Consider the following 20,259-nt stretch of genomic DNA (forward strand, 5'->3'; position numbering starts at 1 on the left):
AATATCAAGAGGTGGGGAGGCTGTCTTTGTAATGTGTGAGGTAATTAGCATCTAAATTTATTTTATACTAAAATGCGACACGCTGCGAATGGGCCTTAATTTAGATGCTAATTACCTTACACATTACAAAGACAACCCCCCCCCACCACCACCTCTTAGTAATAAAGATGTAGCCGTGTTAGTCTGGTGTAGCTGAAACAAAAGACAGGACAATGTAGCACTTTAAAGACTAACAAGATGGTTGATTAGGTGATGAGCTTTCGTGGGCCGGACCCACGTCCTAAGATCAAATAGTGAAAGAAAATTGGCCTGACCATATGAATTAGCATGACCAGGGCTTGACGAATGGCAGCGAAAGCCGCTCGCCAGCCCCCGCACTGCGCCTGCGCAAGACCCGCGTTGCGCATGCGCGCGCCGCAAATGAACAGGATGCCCGGCTGAAATCTACTCGCCACGGGCGAGTAGATTCAATACTTTGTCAAGCCCTGGGCATGACTATGGCATGACTATGAATATCAAGAAGGGGAGGACCCCCGCCCCACCTCTTGATATTCATAGTAACTCCAGAGACATCTTTCGCCCTGCACCTTGTGCAATATGTCAGCTCAGATCAGCAAGGGTGCCTAATTCCCACTGTAACCAATTGGAATTAGGAGCCCTAGATACCTTTGAAGATCTGGGCCTCTGTGTTTTATATTCAGTTTGCACTGGTATGAACGTCTGCACCTGGAAATGGTGAATCAGGCCCATGTGATTGGCTGATGTCTCTGTGAGGAGATGGTTATTGTGTAAGAATGCCAGCTTGAGCGCTGCATTTCCTGGGCAGCTGGAGTTTGGAGGATCGTTTTTAAACCCTAACTTTCTCATTAGGTAATGCACTCAAACTAGCACCCACCTCAACAAAGCGGCTTTTCTAAGACAGCTGTCTCCGCCACTTGGATTTCGGAGGTCCTATTCGCTGCCATGTGACCATGTTCTTAATTAACCTTTTGTCATTCAGACACAGGTCTAGCTCTGATCTTGGGAAAGAAAGAGGCTATGACCAGCAGTTGTGTGTCACTCCTTTATTACACTCCGTCTTCACCCCACCCCCTACCAGCTCCCCCAAATCACTGGAAAATTCAAGCAAGGAGTAAGGGAGTTGAAAGAAAGAAAGAAAGAAAGAAAGAAAGAAAGAAAGAAAGAAAGAAAGAGAAAAGTTTGGACTGAAGAGAAAGAAAGAAAGAAAGAAAGAAAGAAAGAAAGAAAGAAAGAAAGAAAGAAAGAAAGAAAGAAAGGTTTGGACTGAAGAAAGAAAGAAAGAAAGAAAGAAAGAAAGAAAGAAAGAAAGAAAGAAAGAAAGAAAGAAAAATCTTCTAATGTAGTTCAGTCTCTGAAGTTAGTTGCTCTGTTGGGGGAAGGGGCCAGTACAGGGTTTTTCCACATGGTTGCACTATGCTAGTTTCACAACCTTTGTCCTAACTCTTCTGCTCTCTCCCCATCGCACCTTTTGTGTGTTTTTCCCATGGCTTGTGTGTTTTGTCTGAATTCAGATTTTGAGCTTAGAGCTGGGGCTCACCTACTTCCAGCTTCCATAACAGGCTACAAGACGAATCTTTGCTGCAAGGGCACTTTCAGAAAGAGATGTAAAACCTTTGGCTTCAACCAAGCTTTGCCACAGTGGCCACACGCTCAAAGCAAAATGCTCCCTCCTTTTGGGGGGTGGATCCTCTGTGCATGTTCTACAGCGTGAGGTGCTCCGCTTGCTGTGCGGATGGCAGGCTACAACCGCAGTGAGACAGACAGTCGAGCGGAGCTGTCTGGGACACAGAATAAATAAACCCCACATGGCATGTTGTTCGAGACGCTGGGTTTGGCCTCAAATGGAAAACAAGTGGTTCCCCAACCCAGCTTGAAACTCTCCAAGAATACTTTTAAATAATAAGCCCTGAAAAAAAAATACAGAAAGTGCAAAGAGTCTTGAACCAGAATTCACATGCTAGCTACTGGAAAAGGCAACTTGTCCCATCAGATCCATCTCTCCATATTTATACCTGCCTCTGGCTCACTTCTTGGCAGCAAGAGAAGTGGGGTGTGATGTTTCGCCGGTAACCCAGGTGACGGCTCTGTTTAAAAAGAGCTCTTCTGCGTTGGGTTGGGTTTCTAGGTTTTTTTGAACGTTGGGGTTTATGTCTCTGCGGCTGAAAGCAATGATTCCTGCTGCAGTCTGTGTTGTCACAACAAATACATTCAAAAGCCACTTTGCGGAGGAAGTGAAGAGGTTGCTGGAAATAGACACTAGCCATGAGCAAAGCGAGAGACTGAAAACTGGAACTCTGAGCTGCTAGGTCGCATTGGAGATGGGCAAGGCATATCAGGAGCATTTCAGGGGCTGTAGAATCACAACATTCCGGCAATCCGAGTTCCACGCTATCAGACAGCAGCAAAAGCAAAGTCAGGCATGTTGCATTCAGGGTGTTTCCTGGTACAAGCAGGGCTCCAGGGCTTTTTTCAAGGAGCAGCTGAAGGAAGAATCTTGACCAACAAGTATTAAAATAAGAACATAAGAACGGCCGTGCTGGGTCAGACCAAAGGTCCATCTAGCTCAGTATCCTGTCTACCGACAGCGGCCAGCACCAGGTGCCCCAGAGAGGGTGGATTGAAGACAATGATCAAGCGATTTGTCTCCTGCCATCCCTCTCCAGCCTCTGACAAACAGAGGCCAAGGACACCATTTTATCACCTGGCTAATAGCCTTTATGGACCTAACCTCCATGAAATTATCTAGCTTCTCTTTAAACTCTATTATAGTCCTAGCCTTCACAGCCTCCTCTGGCAAGGAGTTCCACAGGTTGACTACACGCTGTGTCCAGTATCAGAGGGGTCGCCGTGTTAGTCTGAATCTGCAAAAGCGGCGAGGAGTCCTGTGGCACCTTAGAGACTAACTGAAGTGTAGGAGCATAAGCTTTCGTGGGCAAAGACCCACTTTGTCAGATGCATGTAGTGGAAATTTCCAGAGGCAGGTATAAATATGCAGGCCAGGATCAGGCTGGAGATGACAAGGTGATTGGATCCACGCTGTGTGAAGAAGAACTTTCTTTTATTAGTTTTAAGCCTGCTCCCCATTAATTTCATTTGGTGTCCTCTAGTTCTTCTATTATGGGAACTAATAAATAACTTTTCTTTATCCGCCCTCTCCACACCACTCATGATTTTATAGACCTCTATCCTATCCCCCCTCGGTCTCCTCTTTTCTAAACTGAAAAGTCCCAGTCGCTTTAACCTCTCCTCATATGGGACCCGTTCCAAACCCCTGATCATTTTAGTTGCCCTTTTCTGAACCCTTTCCAAGGCCAAAATATCTTTTTTGAGGTGAGGAGACCACATCTGTACACAGTATTCAAGATGTGGGCGTACCATAGTTTTATACAGGAGCAGTAAGATAAATGTCACACGCTTTTCTACTAGGCGTGTGATAAACAAGATACTAACGGAAGGAAGGAATAAACTATTCCCTAAGAGTCTCTCCCTATCGTTGGCAATAAATCTGGACCCCCCACTACAGAAAGGATGAGGACGCATTGGAGAGGGTCCAGCGGAGGGTAACCAAAATGATTAGGGGGCTGGAGCATATGACCTATGAGGAGAGGCTGAGGGAGTTGGGTCTGTTTAGTTTGCAGAAGGGTGAGGGGGGATTTGATAGCAGCCTTCAACTTCCTGAAGGGAGGTTCCAAAGAGGATGGAGAGAGGCTGTTCTCAGTAGTGACAGATGGCAGAACAAGGAGCAATGGGCTCAAGCTGTGGTGGGAGAGGTCCAGGTTGGAGATTAGGAAAAACTATTTCACTAGGAGGGTGGTGAAGCACTGGAATGGGTTCCCTAGGGAAGTAGTGGAGTCTCCATCCCTAGACGTGTTTAAGTCTCGGCTTGACAAAGCCCTGGCTGGGTTGATTTAATTGGGATTGGTCCTGCCTACAGGAGGTGGCTGGACTTGATGACCTTCTGAGGTATTTTCCAGCTCTATGGTTCTATGATTCTATGATAATCTGAATGCTCGGGAATCAGGTATAGATTAAACTGATTGCTCACGACCTTGCTGGAGAAGATTCTTGAATGTTTAATTTGCCAGTTTCATTTCAGAAGGGCTTGCTCTGAATGGGCAAAAACAAAACAACTCCTCCCACCCACCCACCCACCAATAAACCTCTAGGTCTCACGAGGGCCAAATTCACACTGTCGTCTGGCAAAATTCTAAGCAAATGCTGAGACCCATGCGTTCAGTCAGACAGGGAAATCGGACGGCTAGATGGAGAAAGGTACGATGGCAGGTTAGTATTTACAGCCAGGAAGACAGAGAGTGAATCTTTGGGGAAGAGCAATGTTCTCTCTAATATTTTCCGTCCATGTGCAGAATGATTTTTTTTCTGTGCACCAAGGTAGGTACAGATGTGCACCACTAGTAGACACACAGATTGCCAGCTGTGGGTACTCTGGCTAATCAGCTGAGTGGCATTAGAATCTCTCCTGGTGTGGGGGAATGCCCAAGCACTCAGCTTACAGGGAACACTGGGGAAGAGGATGTGATAGACCAACCAAGTCCTCTGCTTTTCATTGTGTGTCTTTCCTCGCTCCTGGGGTAGAGGACTTGGATCCTTACCTATGCACATGATAGAGGCGAGTGGAAATTTCACTCCTGAGACAACAGCTTTCTCTGTTGTATTAAACCAGAGGGTCTCAACATAGAATCATAGAATCCTAGAACACTAGAACTGGAAGGGACCTCGAGAGATCATCACATTCAGTCCCCTGCCCTCACAGCAGGACTTAAAAACCTCTAGGGATGGAGATTCCACCCCCTCCATAGGGAACCCACCCCAGTGCTTCCCCACCCTCCTAGGGAAATAGTTTTTCCTAATATCCAAGCTAGACCTCCCCCACTGTAACTTGAGACCATTGTTCCTTGTTCTGCCATCCATCACTACTGAGAACAGCCTTTCTCCAGTCTCTTTGGAAAATCCCCTTCAGGTAGTTGAAGGCTGCTCTCAAATCCCCCCTCATTCTACTCTTCTGCAGATTAAACAAGCCTCAATCCCCCAGCCTCTCCTCATAAATCATGTGTTCCAGCCCCCTCGTAATTTTCATTGCGCTCCGCTGGACCCACTCCAATGTGTCCACATCCTTTGGGTAGGTCGCTACCCACCAGGTGATCACCAGCAGGCAGTTCTGAGTGATGGGGACACCATTCCTCCCCATTCTGGCTAACAGTCATTGATGGCCCTAACCTCCATGAATGTATCTAGCTCTTTTTTGAACCCTGTTAAAGTCCTGGCCTTCACAACTTCCTCTGGCAAGGAGTTCCACAGGTTGACTGTGCAAAAGCATCCAGGGAGCTAATGGACACCACCCAGAGGAACTCCAGCTGAATGCATGAGTGGAAAGAATGATAGCAGGCCCCACAGTCGCAGGCCCCCTCAGCCAAACTCTGCTTCCAGGTGCTATGAATGGCCACGTTGGCTATGGCTAGGAGGAGGATGCCGAGGAGGTAACAGGTGGGGTGTGCATAGATAAGTGAAGGGAGAAGGGCAGCTGCAAGAGGGGCTGCAGCCTGGTGCACTCAAGGTACATATGTGCCAGGGTCTCCCTCACGTCCACATTCATGATTGCCATTCATCCTCCTCACCCTTCAGTCTCCTGGGTGAGGAAGCCATACACTGGCCATCTCGACACTCCAAGGGAAGAATCAATAGCCACCCCAGCCGGTGCAGAATGGCAGCTGACTGTGTCCTTGGTAGACTGAAGGGACGCTGGCGGGGTTCACTTTCAAGACTTGATTGGAGTCTGAAAAATATCCCAGTGATGTTCGTTGTCTAATATCTGCGAGGCAGGGGCAACACGTAGAGGGACAGGGAGGGGCACATGCCCTCCAAATGCTGTGGGAGGGAGGGGCAGAGGTCCAGAGCCTAGGGGACCAGTGGGGGAGGAGGGAAGGGGACTGAAGCCTGCAGCCAAACTCAGACCACCCCCCACTCACCACCACTGGCAGCGGCAAGATGTGGAGCAATGCAGCCCTAGCCTATTCCGCTTCCTGGCTCCTGACCATGTCGCTGGGATGAGGGCGCAGGACCGCCCCCCGCACTCACAGGCAGGACATGGATTGACATGGCTGGGAGCTGGAGGGGGGGTTGAGTGAGCTGAGGGGGGGACTCACCACCCCCACTACTGCCAGTGAGTGGGGAGGGGGAACTCCTGCCTTTGGTGCCAGGCCCCCCTTGTCTCCCAGGCCGCATCACATGGGGGAAGGAGCTTGGGGAGAAGAGATGGAGAGAGGGCGGAGAAAGGGTGGGAAGAGGAGGGGAGGGGCCCGAGGCCTATTGTGGAAGGGGTTGTCCTGGCCATCCCCGGGCTAGGGGTGGCGCGGGGAGAAGTCACATGGGAGAGGCGGTCACGTGACCAGGGCCCCTCGTGTGTCCCACCTCGGTGTGAGGTGAAGGGGAGAAAGTTGCTGCCAGAGAGGAGGGGGAGTGGCTGGCTGCTGTGTGTGCCGCCCGGCACAAGAGCCAATACAAGAGTTCCTCAGGGAGCCATGCCCTGGCGGGAGCCTTCGACAGAGCTCTTGACCGCGCCGTGGCCCGGAAGGGTGTTTGGGTTGTTAGGATTTCTGCACATCCATTTGCGCTTTCAGTTTCAATGAACTGACATCATAAGAACATAAGAACGGCCGTACTAGGTCAGACCAATGGTCCATCTATCCCAGTGTCCTGTCTGCCGACATTGGCCAATACCCGATGCCCCAGAGGGAGGGAACATAACTGGTAATCCTCACATGATCCCTCTCCTGTCACCCACCTCCAGAAAAACAGAGGCTACCAATACACCATTCCTACCCATCCTGGCTAATTGCCATTGATGGATCTAACCTCCATGAATCTATCTAGCTCTTTTTTGAAGCCTGTTCAAGTCCTAGCCTTCACCACATCCTCTGGCAAGGAGTTCCACAGGTTGACTGTGCGCCGAGTGAAGAAAAACTTCCTTTGAGTGCCGCAATGCATTGTGCAGTGTGTGTGGTGAGCTAATAAAGATGCATTTATTTTAAAAAATGAACGTATTGAGTGGCAGAAGCAGAGTGCAAATAAAAAAGACAACCCAATATAAACTTCCTACAGAGGTCGACCTGACTTTAAAATTGGAGAGGCAGCGAACATGTCCAGCCTTTTCAGTGCACATGTGTAGGCCATTTTGCCCAGCTGGGCACAAACTGTGGTTCTCATAAGTCAGTGTCTGTGCAGCTGGGGTTGTCTTCACTATCCCCCAACATGGAGCGGTAGGAAAGGGACATGTCTCGTCATGCCAGGCGGTTTGTTGGCTGCACTGTATCGACCTCAGTAGGTCATTCAGGCCATGCCTACACTAGGAAACTATTTCGAAATACTGCATTTGACTTAATAACTCCCGATTTTACAACATTAAATAGTGCGTCCCCACTCCGGGGAAGCCTTGAAATTAGCCCAAAGCAGGCTCCGTTAACGTGGACATGCTCCTATGACTTAGAGGCCAAGGAAGCACTGGGGAGTAATTACTTTGAATGATGCTGGGGAGAGGTTATTTCGAAACAGCAGCAGCGGAGTATCCACACTAACGCTATTTTGAAATAACTATTTTGGAAGTCAAGTATCAGCGGGGTCGCCGTGTTAGTCTGGATCTGCAAAAGCAACAAGGAGTCCTGTGGCAGCTTAGGGTATGTCTACACTAGGGTGAACTAGGGTGGTTAATGTAGGCAACCGAAGTTGCAAATGAAGCACAGGATCTAAATATCCCGGGCTTCATTTGCATCTTACCGGGCGCCGCCATTTTTAAAGCCCCGGTAGTTCGGACTCCGTGCCCGTGGCTACACGCAGCACGGAGTAGGTAGTTTGAATTAGGCTTTGGAACAAGGAGTAACGGTAGTTCGAATTAGAAAGCCTAATTAGAACTACCTACTCTGTGCTGCGTGTAGCCACAGGCACGGAGTCCGAACTACCGGGACTTTAAAAATGGCGGCGCCCGGTAAGATGCAAATGAAGCCCGGGATATTTAAATCCCGGGCTTCATTTGCAACTTCGGTTGCCTACATTAACCACCTTAGTTCGAACTAGGGTGGTAGTGTAGACATACCCTGATAGACTAACAGATGTATTGGAGCATAAGGTTTTGTGGGCAAAGACCCACTTTGTCATGCATCTGACCAAGTGGGTCTTTGCCCACGAAAGCTTATGCTGCAATACATCTGTTAGTCTATAAGGTGCCACAGGACTCCTTGTCGCTATTTCGGAAGTAGCGTTATTCCCCGAGAAAAGCAGTACAGTTTTCGAAATAAGCAGCCCCTTATTTTGAAATCATGGGGTTGGTGGTGTGAACGTTCTGCTTATAAATTTGAACGAAGAGGGGTTGTTTTGAAATAAAGTCCTAGTGCAGACTAGGGATGATAAATTTAATTTAATCAACCAATCGACAGATTTTCCATCGACTAGTCGATTAATCGATAAGCGGGGAAGCACAGCGGGGTTAACACATGGCCCAGGAGCTAAACCTACTGCAGGTCAGCCTTTTAAATGTATTAAGAGCCTATCAGCTGTCCTGGCTCATGCTGGGTCCCTCCTACTGCGCTTCAGCCTTTTAAATATATTAAGAGCCTATTGGCTCCTGATCTCCCCCACCTTGCTGCCTCTACGAGTTGAGGGAATAGTCAACTATCTGATAAACTTTTGCTTATCGGATAGTCGACTAGTTGTTTACATTCCTCAGGGCTCAGGGATCAATGCTGTTCGGCGACATGATTTTATTGGTCAGAGACAAATTTGAGTATAGGCACATGCATAGACGGGTTGATCTAACTTTATAATATAGACCAGTATTTCTCAACCCTTTTTTATAAAGTACCCCTCTAAAAAAATTATAAGTACCCCCCACTACCTACAGTTTTTAGACACACAATTTTTTTCTATCATTACAACACATTTGTTTAAACAACTTAATTATAGCCGGGCGGACGATGACATTTTTGGGTGTAAAAAGGTCAAAAATAATAAAACGCTGTAAAACTTAAAACAAAAATTCAGTTTTCTCCAAATTTCAGTTGTGTTGACATACCCCCCAGTCTTCTTTCGAGGGTTCTCGTACCACTGGTTGAGAAATACTGGTATACCATGCAGGTCTAGGAAGAACAGCTCCTCAGACAACAATAAGTAAGTCGAGAGGAGATTCTGCGCCAAAAAATTCAAATTTTTGCAAAAATCTGCATATTTTATTTGTCAAAATAATCCAATATTACCGTACCAGTTGTTTTGGTAAGTTATTTAAATGACAATACAGAAAGAAGTCACAATAACTATTCGGCATGTCCAAAGGCATACAAATTAAGTTACAAACACTGGGTAACTAATACCCTGCATTCCAATTACAACCCTAGATTTTCATTTCAATTACATTGCAGAACATCAAAAACACACACAAAAGAAATGTCACACATGAAAGTCATAGCGTTTTGCTAATAATTGTCCTGGATATGGCTGGGTATGGCTTGCTTCTGATTGTCCTGACATTTAAGAAGAACATAAGAACGGCCAGACGGGGTCAGACCAAAGGTCCTCTATCCCAGTGTCTCTTCTGACAGTGGCCAATGCCAGATGCCCCAGAGGGAGTGAACAGAACAGCGAATCTTCAAGTGATCCCTCTCTCATCATCAATTTCCAGCCTCTCACAGAGATTAGGGATACCATTCCTACCCATCCTGACTAATTAGTATTGGTGGACCTATCCTCCATGAATTTATCTAGTTCCTTTTTGAACCTTGTTAAAGTCCTGGTCTTCACAACATCCTCTGGCAAGGAGTTCCATAGGTTGACTGTGTGCTGTGTGAAGAAAAACTTCCTTTTGTTGTAAACCTGCTACCTATTAATTTCATTTGGTGACCCCTGGTTCTTATGTTATGGGAACAAGTAGATAACTTTTCTTTATTCACTTTCTCCACATTAGTCATTCCTTTATAGTCTTCTATCATATTCCCCTTAGTTTCCTCTTTTCTAAGCTGAAAAGTCCCAGTCTTTTTAATCTCTCTTCATATGGGACCCGTTCCAAACCCCTAATAATTTCTGTTGCCCTTTTCCGAACCTTTTCCAATGCCAAGAGATCTTTTTTGAGATGAGGCGACCATATCTGTAAGCAGGATTTAAGATGTGGGCGTACCATGGATTTATATACAGGCAATGAGATCGTCTGTGTCTTATTCTCTATCCTTTTTAAAATAATTCCTAACATTTTATTGACTGCTTGGTAAATGTTTTATTTGCCCTCAAAGTCTTTTTTTAAATGGACAGTAAAATGAACCATGGGCACTAACCTAACCCCCTTGTGCCACTTTGGCATAGGAAACAAAAGTGAGAAAGCTGGGGATTCCAGGACTGTTATGTATAAGAAGACTCCTTTACATCACTTTACAGGTTGAGGCCTTACAACTTTCACAGGTTTTATGCTCCTGAAGGAATTGACTGAAAATGGGAACAGTTAACTAACAATAGAAACAATCGTCTCAGAGGGATAGCCGTGTTAATCTGTAACAAGTAATCCTATGTCACTTTAGAGACTAACAAAATATATATAAACTTCAGAGGGGGAGCCGAGTTAGTCTGTAACAGGAAAAACTTAAAAACCAACAAATAGTCTAGTAGAACCTTAAAGACCAACAAAACATGTAGATGGTATCATGAGCTTTTGTGGGCAAAACCCACTTCCTCAGATGATCGGACCAGTCAGCTGAAGAAGTGGGTTTTGCCCACAAAAGCTCATGATACCATCTACATGTTTTGTTAGTCTTTAAGGTGCTACTAGACTATTTGTTGGTTTTTAAAATATATATATAACCCTCTCTGGCTGAACTGGGACGCTCTGGCTGAAACTCTCTTAGCCAGGACTCTCTGGTCTGGCAACGTGTTCCAGGACCAGAAAGTCCCAGTGGAGGGCTCGCGCCTGGAAGCCTTGCAATCTGGCAGAGCACATGTGGCAGCAGGAGCCCAGCACAGAGGCTGCGGGGCTGCCCGGAGCAGCAGCAGGAGCCCGTCTGTGCAGCGGGAACCCGGCGTGCAGAGGAAGCGGGGTGGGGGCTGGCAGGGCAGTGGGACCAGTGAGATGGGGAGCCAGCTGGCAGGGCAGAGGTCTGGGTTCGGGAAGCCAGAAATGACCACCCCTGGTGCGGCAAAATCCCTCCTCCGGGACCAGTCAGGTCCTGAGGGTGCCGGACCAGGGAAGTCCAACCTGTTCCTATATATAGTTCTGTAGTCTCTGATGAGGTGCCCCAGAACCACTCGTTTTTAATAGGAGCAATAGGCATGCAGCTGCATTTCTGCCTCAATTAACCATCCACAGCCACTTCAACCACTTTACTACAGGGTGCTGCATTTACGCCTCAGCCAATAAGATCAATTCACTCAGGCCTCCTGCATAATAAAAGCCCTGCCCTTCTGGGCCAGGGAGCTGCAGAGAGAGGAAGTCTTTCTTCCATCAACTTTTCTGCTTTTAAACTGGGAGGGGGCGGAGTAGGTCAGCGCTGCTATCTCATGGAAGGGGCTGGATTTTCATACCCTAACGCAGCTGCATGGAGCTAACTTTTAGGCCCAAGACCAAACCTGATATTCTCTGGAACAGGGACTGTATTTTTCTCCTGTGTTTGTACAGCGGCCAAACCAACGGGAGAGGGGTCATGACTGAATCCATATCACAATAGTATTGTCTCATTATTTTTGACCGGTGCTTGTCACCTTTAAGCAAAGTCAGCTTCGGATTTCAAGACACCTCATTTTTTTTCCCCTTCCAGTTCAAACCATTTTTAACATTAAACTTTTTTTTTCAATGGGGTTGATTCCCTCGTTCAGTTTTTCTGACTTAACAAAAGAGGAACTAGTCTCAGAGGGGAAAAGGAAAAGGAATCTTAGGCTGTACTCTAACCACCTTGTGCTGTGTTAGTCTGTATCTTAAAAAAAAAAAAGAATAGTCCTCTGACCTTAGACACTAAGAAAAATGTATAGAATCAAAGGAATTGGTTTTACCCCGGAAAGCACAGCATTCCGTTTATTTTGGTTTGTCTCTACGGTGCCACAGGATGACTCGTTTTTAAAAGCGGAACTAGATGGACAAATGACAGCGTCTTAATTTTGGCTTTGTTTGTACTTTGTGGCACTTAATGCCAAAATCTAAGATGAGTCATTGTTTCCAGGAAGCCAAAAATATAGAACTGCCATTAATAAGGACCCATGCAACATAGATCATAGCCACATCTATTATTTCAAGTTGTACAAATGTTCATACAAGAGTTCATACAATGTTCATACACACATAGGGAAGCTACAGCCGCTCCAATCAGAGTGCCAGCTCTACAAGATCCTAATGAGCAAAGAGAAAACAACAAGCCTGAGGAATTGCTAAAGTTCGGCTCCCTGTGAGAGAGCACTAAGGACAGAAGTTAGACTGGAGAGGCTCCTGCACTGTGGATTATTATTTAATATTAGATTCGCTGTGTGGCCCAGCTCACCCATACCTCTGTGGGAGGCTTTCAGACCTAGAGGTCCTGTTTTTAAAGCCTGCCTCCCTTGGGATGGAGAGTATTGTATATTTCAGTGAGCTTCCTTCCAAATTGCCTCCAAGCTGCCAGGCCTTGGTGGTCTCTGAGGGGTCTCCATGTTAGCCTATAACTTTAAAAAACCGAGCAGTCCTATAACACCTTAGGGTGCATCTACACAGCACCCTTCGCTCAAAATAAGCTACGCAATTTGCACAACACAAATTGCGTGGCTGATTTCGAGTGTTTTCCGAAATAGCTTATTTTGTAATTTGGCCGCTATCCACGCAGCGTCAAATTTCAAAATAATTTGCTATTCTGAAATTCCCCTTAACCCTCATGTTTACCAGAACATCGGAATAAGCTGCCTGTTATTTCAAAATCTATTTCGAAGTAACAGGCTGCTTCAGTTGATGCAGAATAGCTATTTCGGGATACTTGTGGTATCCCAAAATAGCTCCGCAGTGTACACGTACCCTTAGAGACTAATTTATATCTATCTATAGGTATACCCACTACTTCAGAATTCTTTGAGCTAGAAGAAGTGAGTTTTGCCCATGAAAGCTCATAACAATTTTTGGTTAGTGTCTATGGTGGTACAGGACCATTCATTGATTTTAACTCTAGATAGATATAGATATAGATATAGATATATAGACAGGGCTCACCAGCTGCATTTTTTGACATGCTGCGCATGCGCAGACCACGCTGCGCATGCGCTGATCACGCAGACCGCGCTGCGCATGCGCTGATCACACTGCGTGGCTGTACCGGCTTGTAATCTACTCGCCATGGGCGAGTAGATTACACTAATTGTTGAGCCCTGGATATAGATATAGATAAGTGTCTTTAAGAGGTACGACTACACTGCTCGCTTATTTCAAAATAAGCTATTCTGGAAGAAATACTCCAAAATAGCTTATTTTGAAATAGCACGTCTACACTACAGGGAAGCCTCAAAATTAGTCCGAGGGAGGCTTCTCCAATGTAGACATGCTACCTTGGTTTAAGCAAAATGCAGGACAATGTAGCACTTTAAAGACTAACAAGATGGTTTATTAGATGATGAGCTTTCGTGGGCCAGACCCACTTCCTCAGATCAAATAGTGGAAGAAAGTAGTCACAACCATATATACCAAAGGATACAATTAAAAAAAATGAACAAATATGAAAAGGACAAATCAAATTTCATATTTGTTCATTTTTTTTAATTGTATCCTTTGGTATATATGGTTGTGACTACTTTCTTCCACTATTTGATCTGAGGAAGTGGGTCTGGCCCACGAAAGCTCATCATCTAATAAACCATCTTGTTAGTCTTTAAAGTGCTACATTGTCCTGCATTTTGCTTCAGCTACCCCAGACTAACACAGCTACATTTCTATCACCTTGGTTTAGAGACCCACAAGGTACTGGGGAGTAGTTACTCTGAATGGCCCTGGGGAGGTGCTATTTCGAAAGAGCAGCAATGCAGCGTCCACATTACTGCTATTCCGAAATATCTGTTTTGGAAGAGGCATTAATCCTCGTGGAATGGGGTTTACAGAAGTTGGATCACTCCGTCCGTTATTCGAATGTACTTCGAAATAGCAGAATTGCTGTGCATGGTTATTTCGGAATAACGCTGGTTATTCCCAAACAACGCTGCGGTGGAGACGCACCCTAAGGGGCTACCGCAGTGTTCCCCAAATGGTGTGCCGCAGAAGAAGTGAAAATAAGGATTCCCTGAGAAAATTCCATTACAACCCGAATTATTGTCATGGAACGGGATTTTCATTCATGTACGAATTTTATTGAAAACAAATTTCCATTGTTTGTTTGCATTGCTGTTTGCCACGATGCGTGTTCCTGTGTCATGCCAGCTTAGCCAGAGACGCTGTCACTACTCAGCAGTCAGGCAAAGGTTCCGCAAAATTCTTTCGAGTTCAAAAGGGTTCGGTGGCCACATCCAGTTGGAAAACACTGGGCTCCAGGACTAATGAGTGTTTTGTTTTTCAAGTCCTTGGGGGGGCAGGCCGGAGGAGAGCTGGAGTGTGTATTTCAAGGCTACCCAAACAGGGCGGCTTCTGTCTCAAGATCGGCCCTGTTTCCGAAGCGGGCTGGCTCCCAGTGCAGTGGGAAAAATCCCTCCCTCCGTCCCCTCGATTCAGCAGGAGGAAGAGACGAAAAGCAACGTGGCGCTCGGGGGATTTCGCTCCCCGGGGCCTGCCCAGCCGGCGCTGACCTTGCGGGAAGTACAAGGCGGTAGCTTTCCGGTTCAGTTTTCACTTTCTCTCCCTGCCCCTCCTGTCTGCCTTCCCTTCTCCGCTGCGTTTCACTTCCTGCGGCTGCAGGCGGAGGGCCGGGGCCAGCGCGCCCTGCGAACGCGGAGCTCGCCGGCTACGTTCCGCGCGCCGGGCCGGGGCGCTCGCCAGCCCGGGCGTTCGGCGGGGACCCCGCGTCCTTCCCCAGGGTGGCGGGTTCGATTCCCCGGCCATGGCCGGGGCGCGCTCCGGTGCCAAGGCGAGCGGGGGCTTGACGGCGCGTGGGAGCCCCCCCCAGCCTGCTGCCTGGCCACTGAGCTGGAGAAACTGATCCCCCCCCCCCAAAAAAAAAAAATTCCCTGTTTTGGAGGCCAGAAATCCCCCCCGTTTGGATTGTGCAAGGCGCAGTGAAAAGCCGGAGCGAGCCGCCGCTTTGCAAGGATGCGGAGCGCGAGGGGCAGAGCGGCCGCATGGAGGGAGCCGTAGGGGTGGCCCCGGGGGGGCGCGAGGAAAAGGAGCCCTCGGCCATGGGGGAGCAGCGAGAGGGGGCCCCCGATGCAGCTGGTACAGGTGAGCGGGGCTGGCGGGGATTCGGGGGGGGGGGGCAGTCGTGTTTACACGAGCCCTGTTTGGGTCTCCACCTTGCGTCTACACGGAGCCTCTCCTGTTCTCCTAGATCGGGGGCAGTTGTGTCTAGTGAATCTGGTTTGTGTCTACACGCAGCCTGTGCTGGCCTCCTAGATCGGGGCAGTTGTGTCTATGTGAATCCAGTTTGTGTCTACATGTAGCTTGTCCTGTCCTCCTAGATCGGGGGCAGTTATGTCTATGTGAATCCAGTTTGTGTCTACATGTAGCTTGTCCTGTCCTCCTAGATCGGGGGCAGTTATGTCTATGTGAATCCAGTTTGTGTCTATATGTAGCTTGTCCTGTCCTCCTAGATCGGGGGCAGCTGTGTCTATGTGAATCCAGTTTGTGTCTATATGTAGCTTTTCCTGTCCTCCTAGATTGGGGGCAGTTATGTCTATGTGAATCCAGTTTGTGTCTACATGTAGCTTGTCCTGTCCTCCTAGATCGGGGGCAGTTATGTCTATGTGAATCCAGTTTGTGTCTACATGTAGCTTGTCCTGTCCTCCTAGATCGGGGCAGTTGTGTCTATATGAATCCATTTTGTGTCTACATGTAGCTTGTCCTGTCCTCCTAGATTGGGGGCAGTTGTGTCTATGTGAATCCAGTTTGGGTCTACATGTAGCTTTTCCTATCCTCCTAGATCGGGGGCAGTTATGTCTATATGAATCCAGTTTGTGTCTACATGTAGCTTGTCCTGTCGTCCTAGATCAGGGGCAGTTGTGTCTATATGAATCGAGTTTGTGTCTATGATTTGGGTCAGATTTGTCTATGGCTGTGTCTACACTGCAAGGTTTTTGCGCAAAAACAGCTGTTTTTGCACAAAACCCTGTGTAGCGTCCACACCTCCTGCGCTTTGGCACAAGGAAAGCAAGAGTAAAACAGCAGAACAGAGGGCTTTTTCCGCCATAGGTAAACCTCCTTTTACGAGGCATAACTCCCTTTTTTGCAAGAGTTCTTGTGCAAAAAGGCAAGTGTGGATGCTCCAGAGGGGTTCTTGCGCAAGAAACCCCTATGGAAAAAAGCACAGATGCTCTGATGGCCTTTCTGTGAATGACAATCAGAAATTTCTTGCACCAGAGTGTCAATGAAGTGTGGATGCTCTCTTGTGCAAAAGCACATGGCTTTTGCAGTGTGTGTTGAGGTGCGGATGTGCTCTTGCACAAGAAGTTTTTGCACAAAAGCTCTTGTGCAAAAGCCTTCTTGCAAAAGAAGCATGTAATGTAGATGTAGCCCTAGATGGGGGGCAGTTCTGTCTACATGGATCTGGTTTGTGTCTACATGCAGCCTGCCCTGTCCTCCTAAAATAAAAGACAGAACTATTTAGCACTTTAAAGACTAACAAGACGGTTTATTAGGGGATGAGCTTTCGTGGGCCAGACCCACTTCCTAGATTGGGAGCAGTTGTGTCTACACAAATCTGGTTTGGGTCTACACGTCGGCTACGTCTACACTACAAGGTTTTTGTGTAAAAACCTGTGGAGCATCCACACCTCAGACGAGCTCTTGCACAATTAAACGGGCAGTTAAACGGCAGTACAGAGGGCTTTTTCCACCGTAGGTAAACCTCCTTTTCTGAGGCATAACTGCTTTTAGTGCTACAGCTATTGTGCAAGAAGGCAAGTGTGGACGCTCCAGAGGGGTTTCTTGCGCAAGAAACCCCTATGGGAAAAAGGACAGGTGCTCTGATGGCCATTCTGTGAATGGCCTTCAGAGCTTTCTTGCACAAGAGCGTCCAGCAGTGTGGACGCTCTCTTGTGCAAAAGCGCATCACTTTTGTGATGTGCTTTGTGGTGTGGACGTGCTCTTGCGCAAGAAGTTTTTGTGCAAAAACTCTTGCACAAAAGGCTTCTTGCACAAGAAGCACGTGGCATAGCTGTAGCCGTTGTGTCTACACGTAGCCTGTCCTGAAAGCCGATGTAGGAGGACTGGACAGGCTACGAAGGGCATGATGTCATTGTGGATTTTAGATTTTGTATTTCACTCTCCAGTGACACCACCCACCCAGCTTGCCTTGACAATTTAATAACCCTTTGTCAGTCTCAGGAGAAGGCATGTAAGTTTGTTCCCTTCAAAGAGGATTACTATGTGGGGCAGAGAGTTTTTTGCGGATCGCGGGCAGCCTTGTCATCCGACATAGTGTATTCTCCTTGCATTGCCAAGGATGCTTTATCCTTAACGATGCACCGGGTATTGAATAGCCTGGCTGAACTGAGCAGCCAGAACTGTGGTTGTAAAGCCTTTGGAGAGGGAAGAGATTTTGTTGGAATGAAGCAGGGGAAGTGTGCTTGGTGCTGTATCGTCTTCCCCCAGGGAGACATGGGGCATGTCTACACGCATTGGACAAAAGTCGAATTAAGCGACGCGACTTGAGCTACATCAATTGCGTAGCTGAAGTTGAAATAGCTTCACTCGGCTTTTGGTGCTGTCTACATCAGTTATTCCGAAATAATGTTGCTGTGTAGACGTACCCATAGAGCCTACTCCAGGAGACTGTCATTTTCTAGGCAAACAAGGTGGAAAGGAAGAGGGTGGCTTTGAGTTACCTGTTGAGCAATCCAAGGAAGGGAGGGAGGGAAAAGGTCTGTGTAAAACACTGCCTCTCAATGTGATGTCTTGAAAAACACCCAGGTGAGAAAAGAAATTGTGTAGCTTCACTTTTTCCCCATAGATAAATTGCTACTTTATGTAGGATATAAGCCTATCTAGCATTTCCAGACAGACATTTCACCATCTGGAAGTGAACAGCAAACTCTTTATCGCCCTGCTGATAATTTCTGTGAAGCAAATTATCCCAGTTGTGACAAGTGAGTGGATTTTGGGAAGAGAGCTAGGAGGTCGGCTGATTTAGCATCGGACACTTATTCATGTCTGCAATGCGCATTGGCCGACCCCCCTCCCCCCCACTCCTGTTCCTGCACTGATTCTATGCCTGGGTAGAGGCCTGCCTGTGTGGGTTATGTTGCAGGACGAAGGCCTGAGTTATTTATTAATTTTGCACAATGACTTCGGATTCTTTTGTTATTGTCAGGGCTATTTCACAGGTAGTATAGGCCCCAAATCAGCCAGTGTTTTTTAAGAAGTGCTTATAAATTATAATTAAACCAGGGAAAAAATGGTAAAAGGTCTAATTTATGCATAACTCCAAGACTGAAAATGCATTCTGTATTTATCATTTGTCATGTCAGCGTTCTGCTTAGGGCTGGACTATTTGTTCAGTGCTATCAATGTCCGTGACAAGTCAAAGGAGAACGTTGCGTCCCTGAAGATTTTGCAATTTGTTATACGGGGGGGATCAAGGGATTTTGCACTCAAGTGGCTAACCCTTGTCACCATGGCCACGCTCGCAGTTTTAGGCTATGTCTAGACTGCAGAGTTTTTCCAGGATACTGGGAATGCGTCCGCTTTTTGGATCAGTTTCTGAAAAAGTGGGCGCGCTCTTTCGGAAGCCCTGTTTTCCTTATTTTATGGCCTCTGAAAGAGGAGGTTTCTCTGACATTTGGCCCTGTGAAGACGGGCCAAATGTCAGAAAAGCCTCTTCCGAAAAAACAAGTGGAAAAAGGTATGCAAATTGCGTATCTTTTTCCGAACCCCCCACCCAGCAGTGTAGACAGATTTAGTGCACTAACTCTAGCACTGCCCAGCTCCCAATTAGACGCATCTTTTTAGAGTCCACATTGTCTGCCCCGACCCTGCAGTGTTATTCAATGTTTGGTTTGTTTTCCTCTTCATTTAGGCATCAGATTCCTTTTCCTCTCAATAGTCAGGCACATAGAATCACCTGAAAAAAATTAAAGTGCAAATTAGGTTTCCCACATAACAGCAGACATTTATGGGGGTGGGAAGGAATAGCTCAGTGGTTTGTGCATTGGCTTGCTAAGCCTAGGGGTGTGAGTTCAATCCTTGTGGAGAGGATTTGGGGCAAAAATTTGTCAGGGATGGTACTTGGTCCTGCTGTGAAGGCAGGGGACTGGATGACCTTTCAAGGTTCCTTCTAGTTCTAGGAGATAGTCAATTTCCATTACTTTAACAGCAGGGTTTTCTGCAGGTAGGCACAACCTAGGTGGGTTACTTCATCTACCACCTCTGGGTTGAAACACAACAGCGGTTTGCTCAGCTCGCAGCTGTTTTGGAGGAAAGGTGAAGAATATGTTATCCACTAAATACAGTACACAGTAGGAGGGATACATTTCCTCCCCTGTAGTTTGGCCAGCAGACTGAGGTGAAGAAGGGGTTTCTGCTACTTGAGTCTTGTCTTTCTTCCAACCCGAGACTTTCAGCCTGACTCAGCGCTAGCAAAGTGATTTCCAAAGCCAAAGTCTCTGAGGTCTGAAGCGCATGAGTACACCGTCACGCTGCTGAGTCAAGCAGGAGGAGAAACCGGTCTGAGTGAGAGGAACTCCTAGGCCTGGTCTAGGCTTCACATTAGATTGAGCCAGCTGGATTGTCACTCGGGGCTGGGGAAAATGTCACACCCCAAGCTCCATAATTTGGCCAGCCTAATCCAGCGGTTCTCAGTCGGTGGGTCGGGGTCCCAACGTGGGGCGCCGCCCTGTTTTAATGGGGTTGCCAAGGCTGGCGTTAGATGTGCTGGGGTTTCGGACTGACAACGGAGTCGCTCTGGCACAGCCCGATCCCTTTTGCTCAGGATGGCGGGGCTCAGGTGACAGGCCCCCTACCAGAGGCTGAAGCACCCCACAGGGCAGTGGGGCTCGGGCCGGCTCAGGCTTTGGTCCCTCCTCCTGCAGTTGTTTTTGTTGTCAGAAGGCGGTTGCAATGCATGGACGTTTTGAGACACCCCCCCACGGGGAACTGAACTGTGACAAGAT

General features: G+C 47.4%; 1 protein-coding gene across 1 annotated transcript in view; it reads left to right on the plus strand.

Moving 5' to 3' along the window:
• Positions 1 to 14,721: 14,721 nt before the first annotated feature.
• Positions 14,722 to 20,259, plus strand: part of TASOR2 (transcription activation suppressor family member 2) — a 93,000-nt gene continuing 87,462 nt past the window's right edge. Inside the window, exon 1 of the mRNA XM_075925098.2 lies at positions 14,722 to 15,376. Coding sequence (XP_075781213.2) covers positions 15,277 to 15,376 — 100 coding nt within the window. The 5' untranslated portion in view covers positions 14,722 to 15,276. The remainder of the gene's footprint in view (positions 15,377 to 20,259) is intronic.

Source organism: Pelodiscus sinensis, chromosome 1, assembly GCF_052426305.1.
Source record: "Pelodiscus sinensis isolate ZL-2025 chromosome 1, ASM5242630v1, whole genome shotgun sequence".
NCBI lineage: Eukaryota > Metazoa > Chordata > Testudines > Trionychidae > Pelodiscus > Pelodiscus sinensis.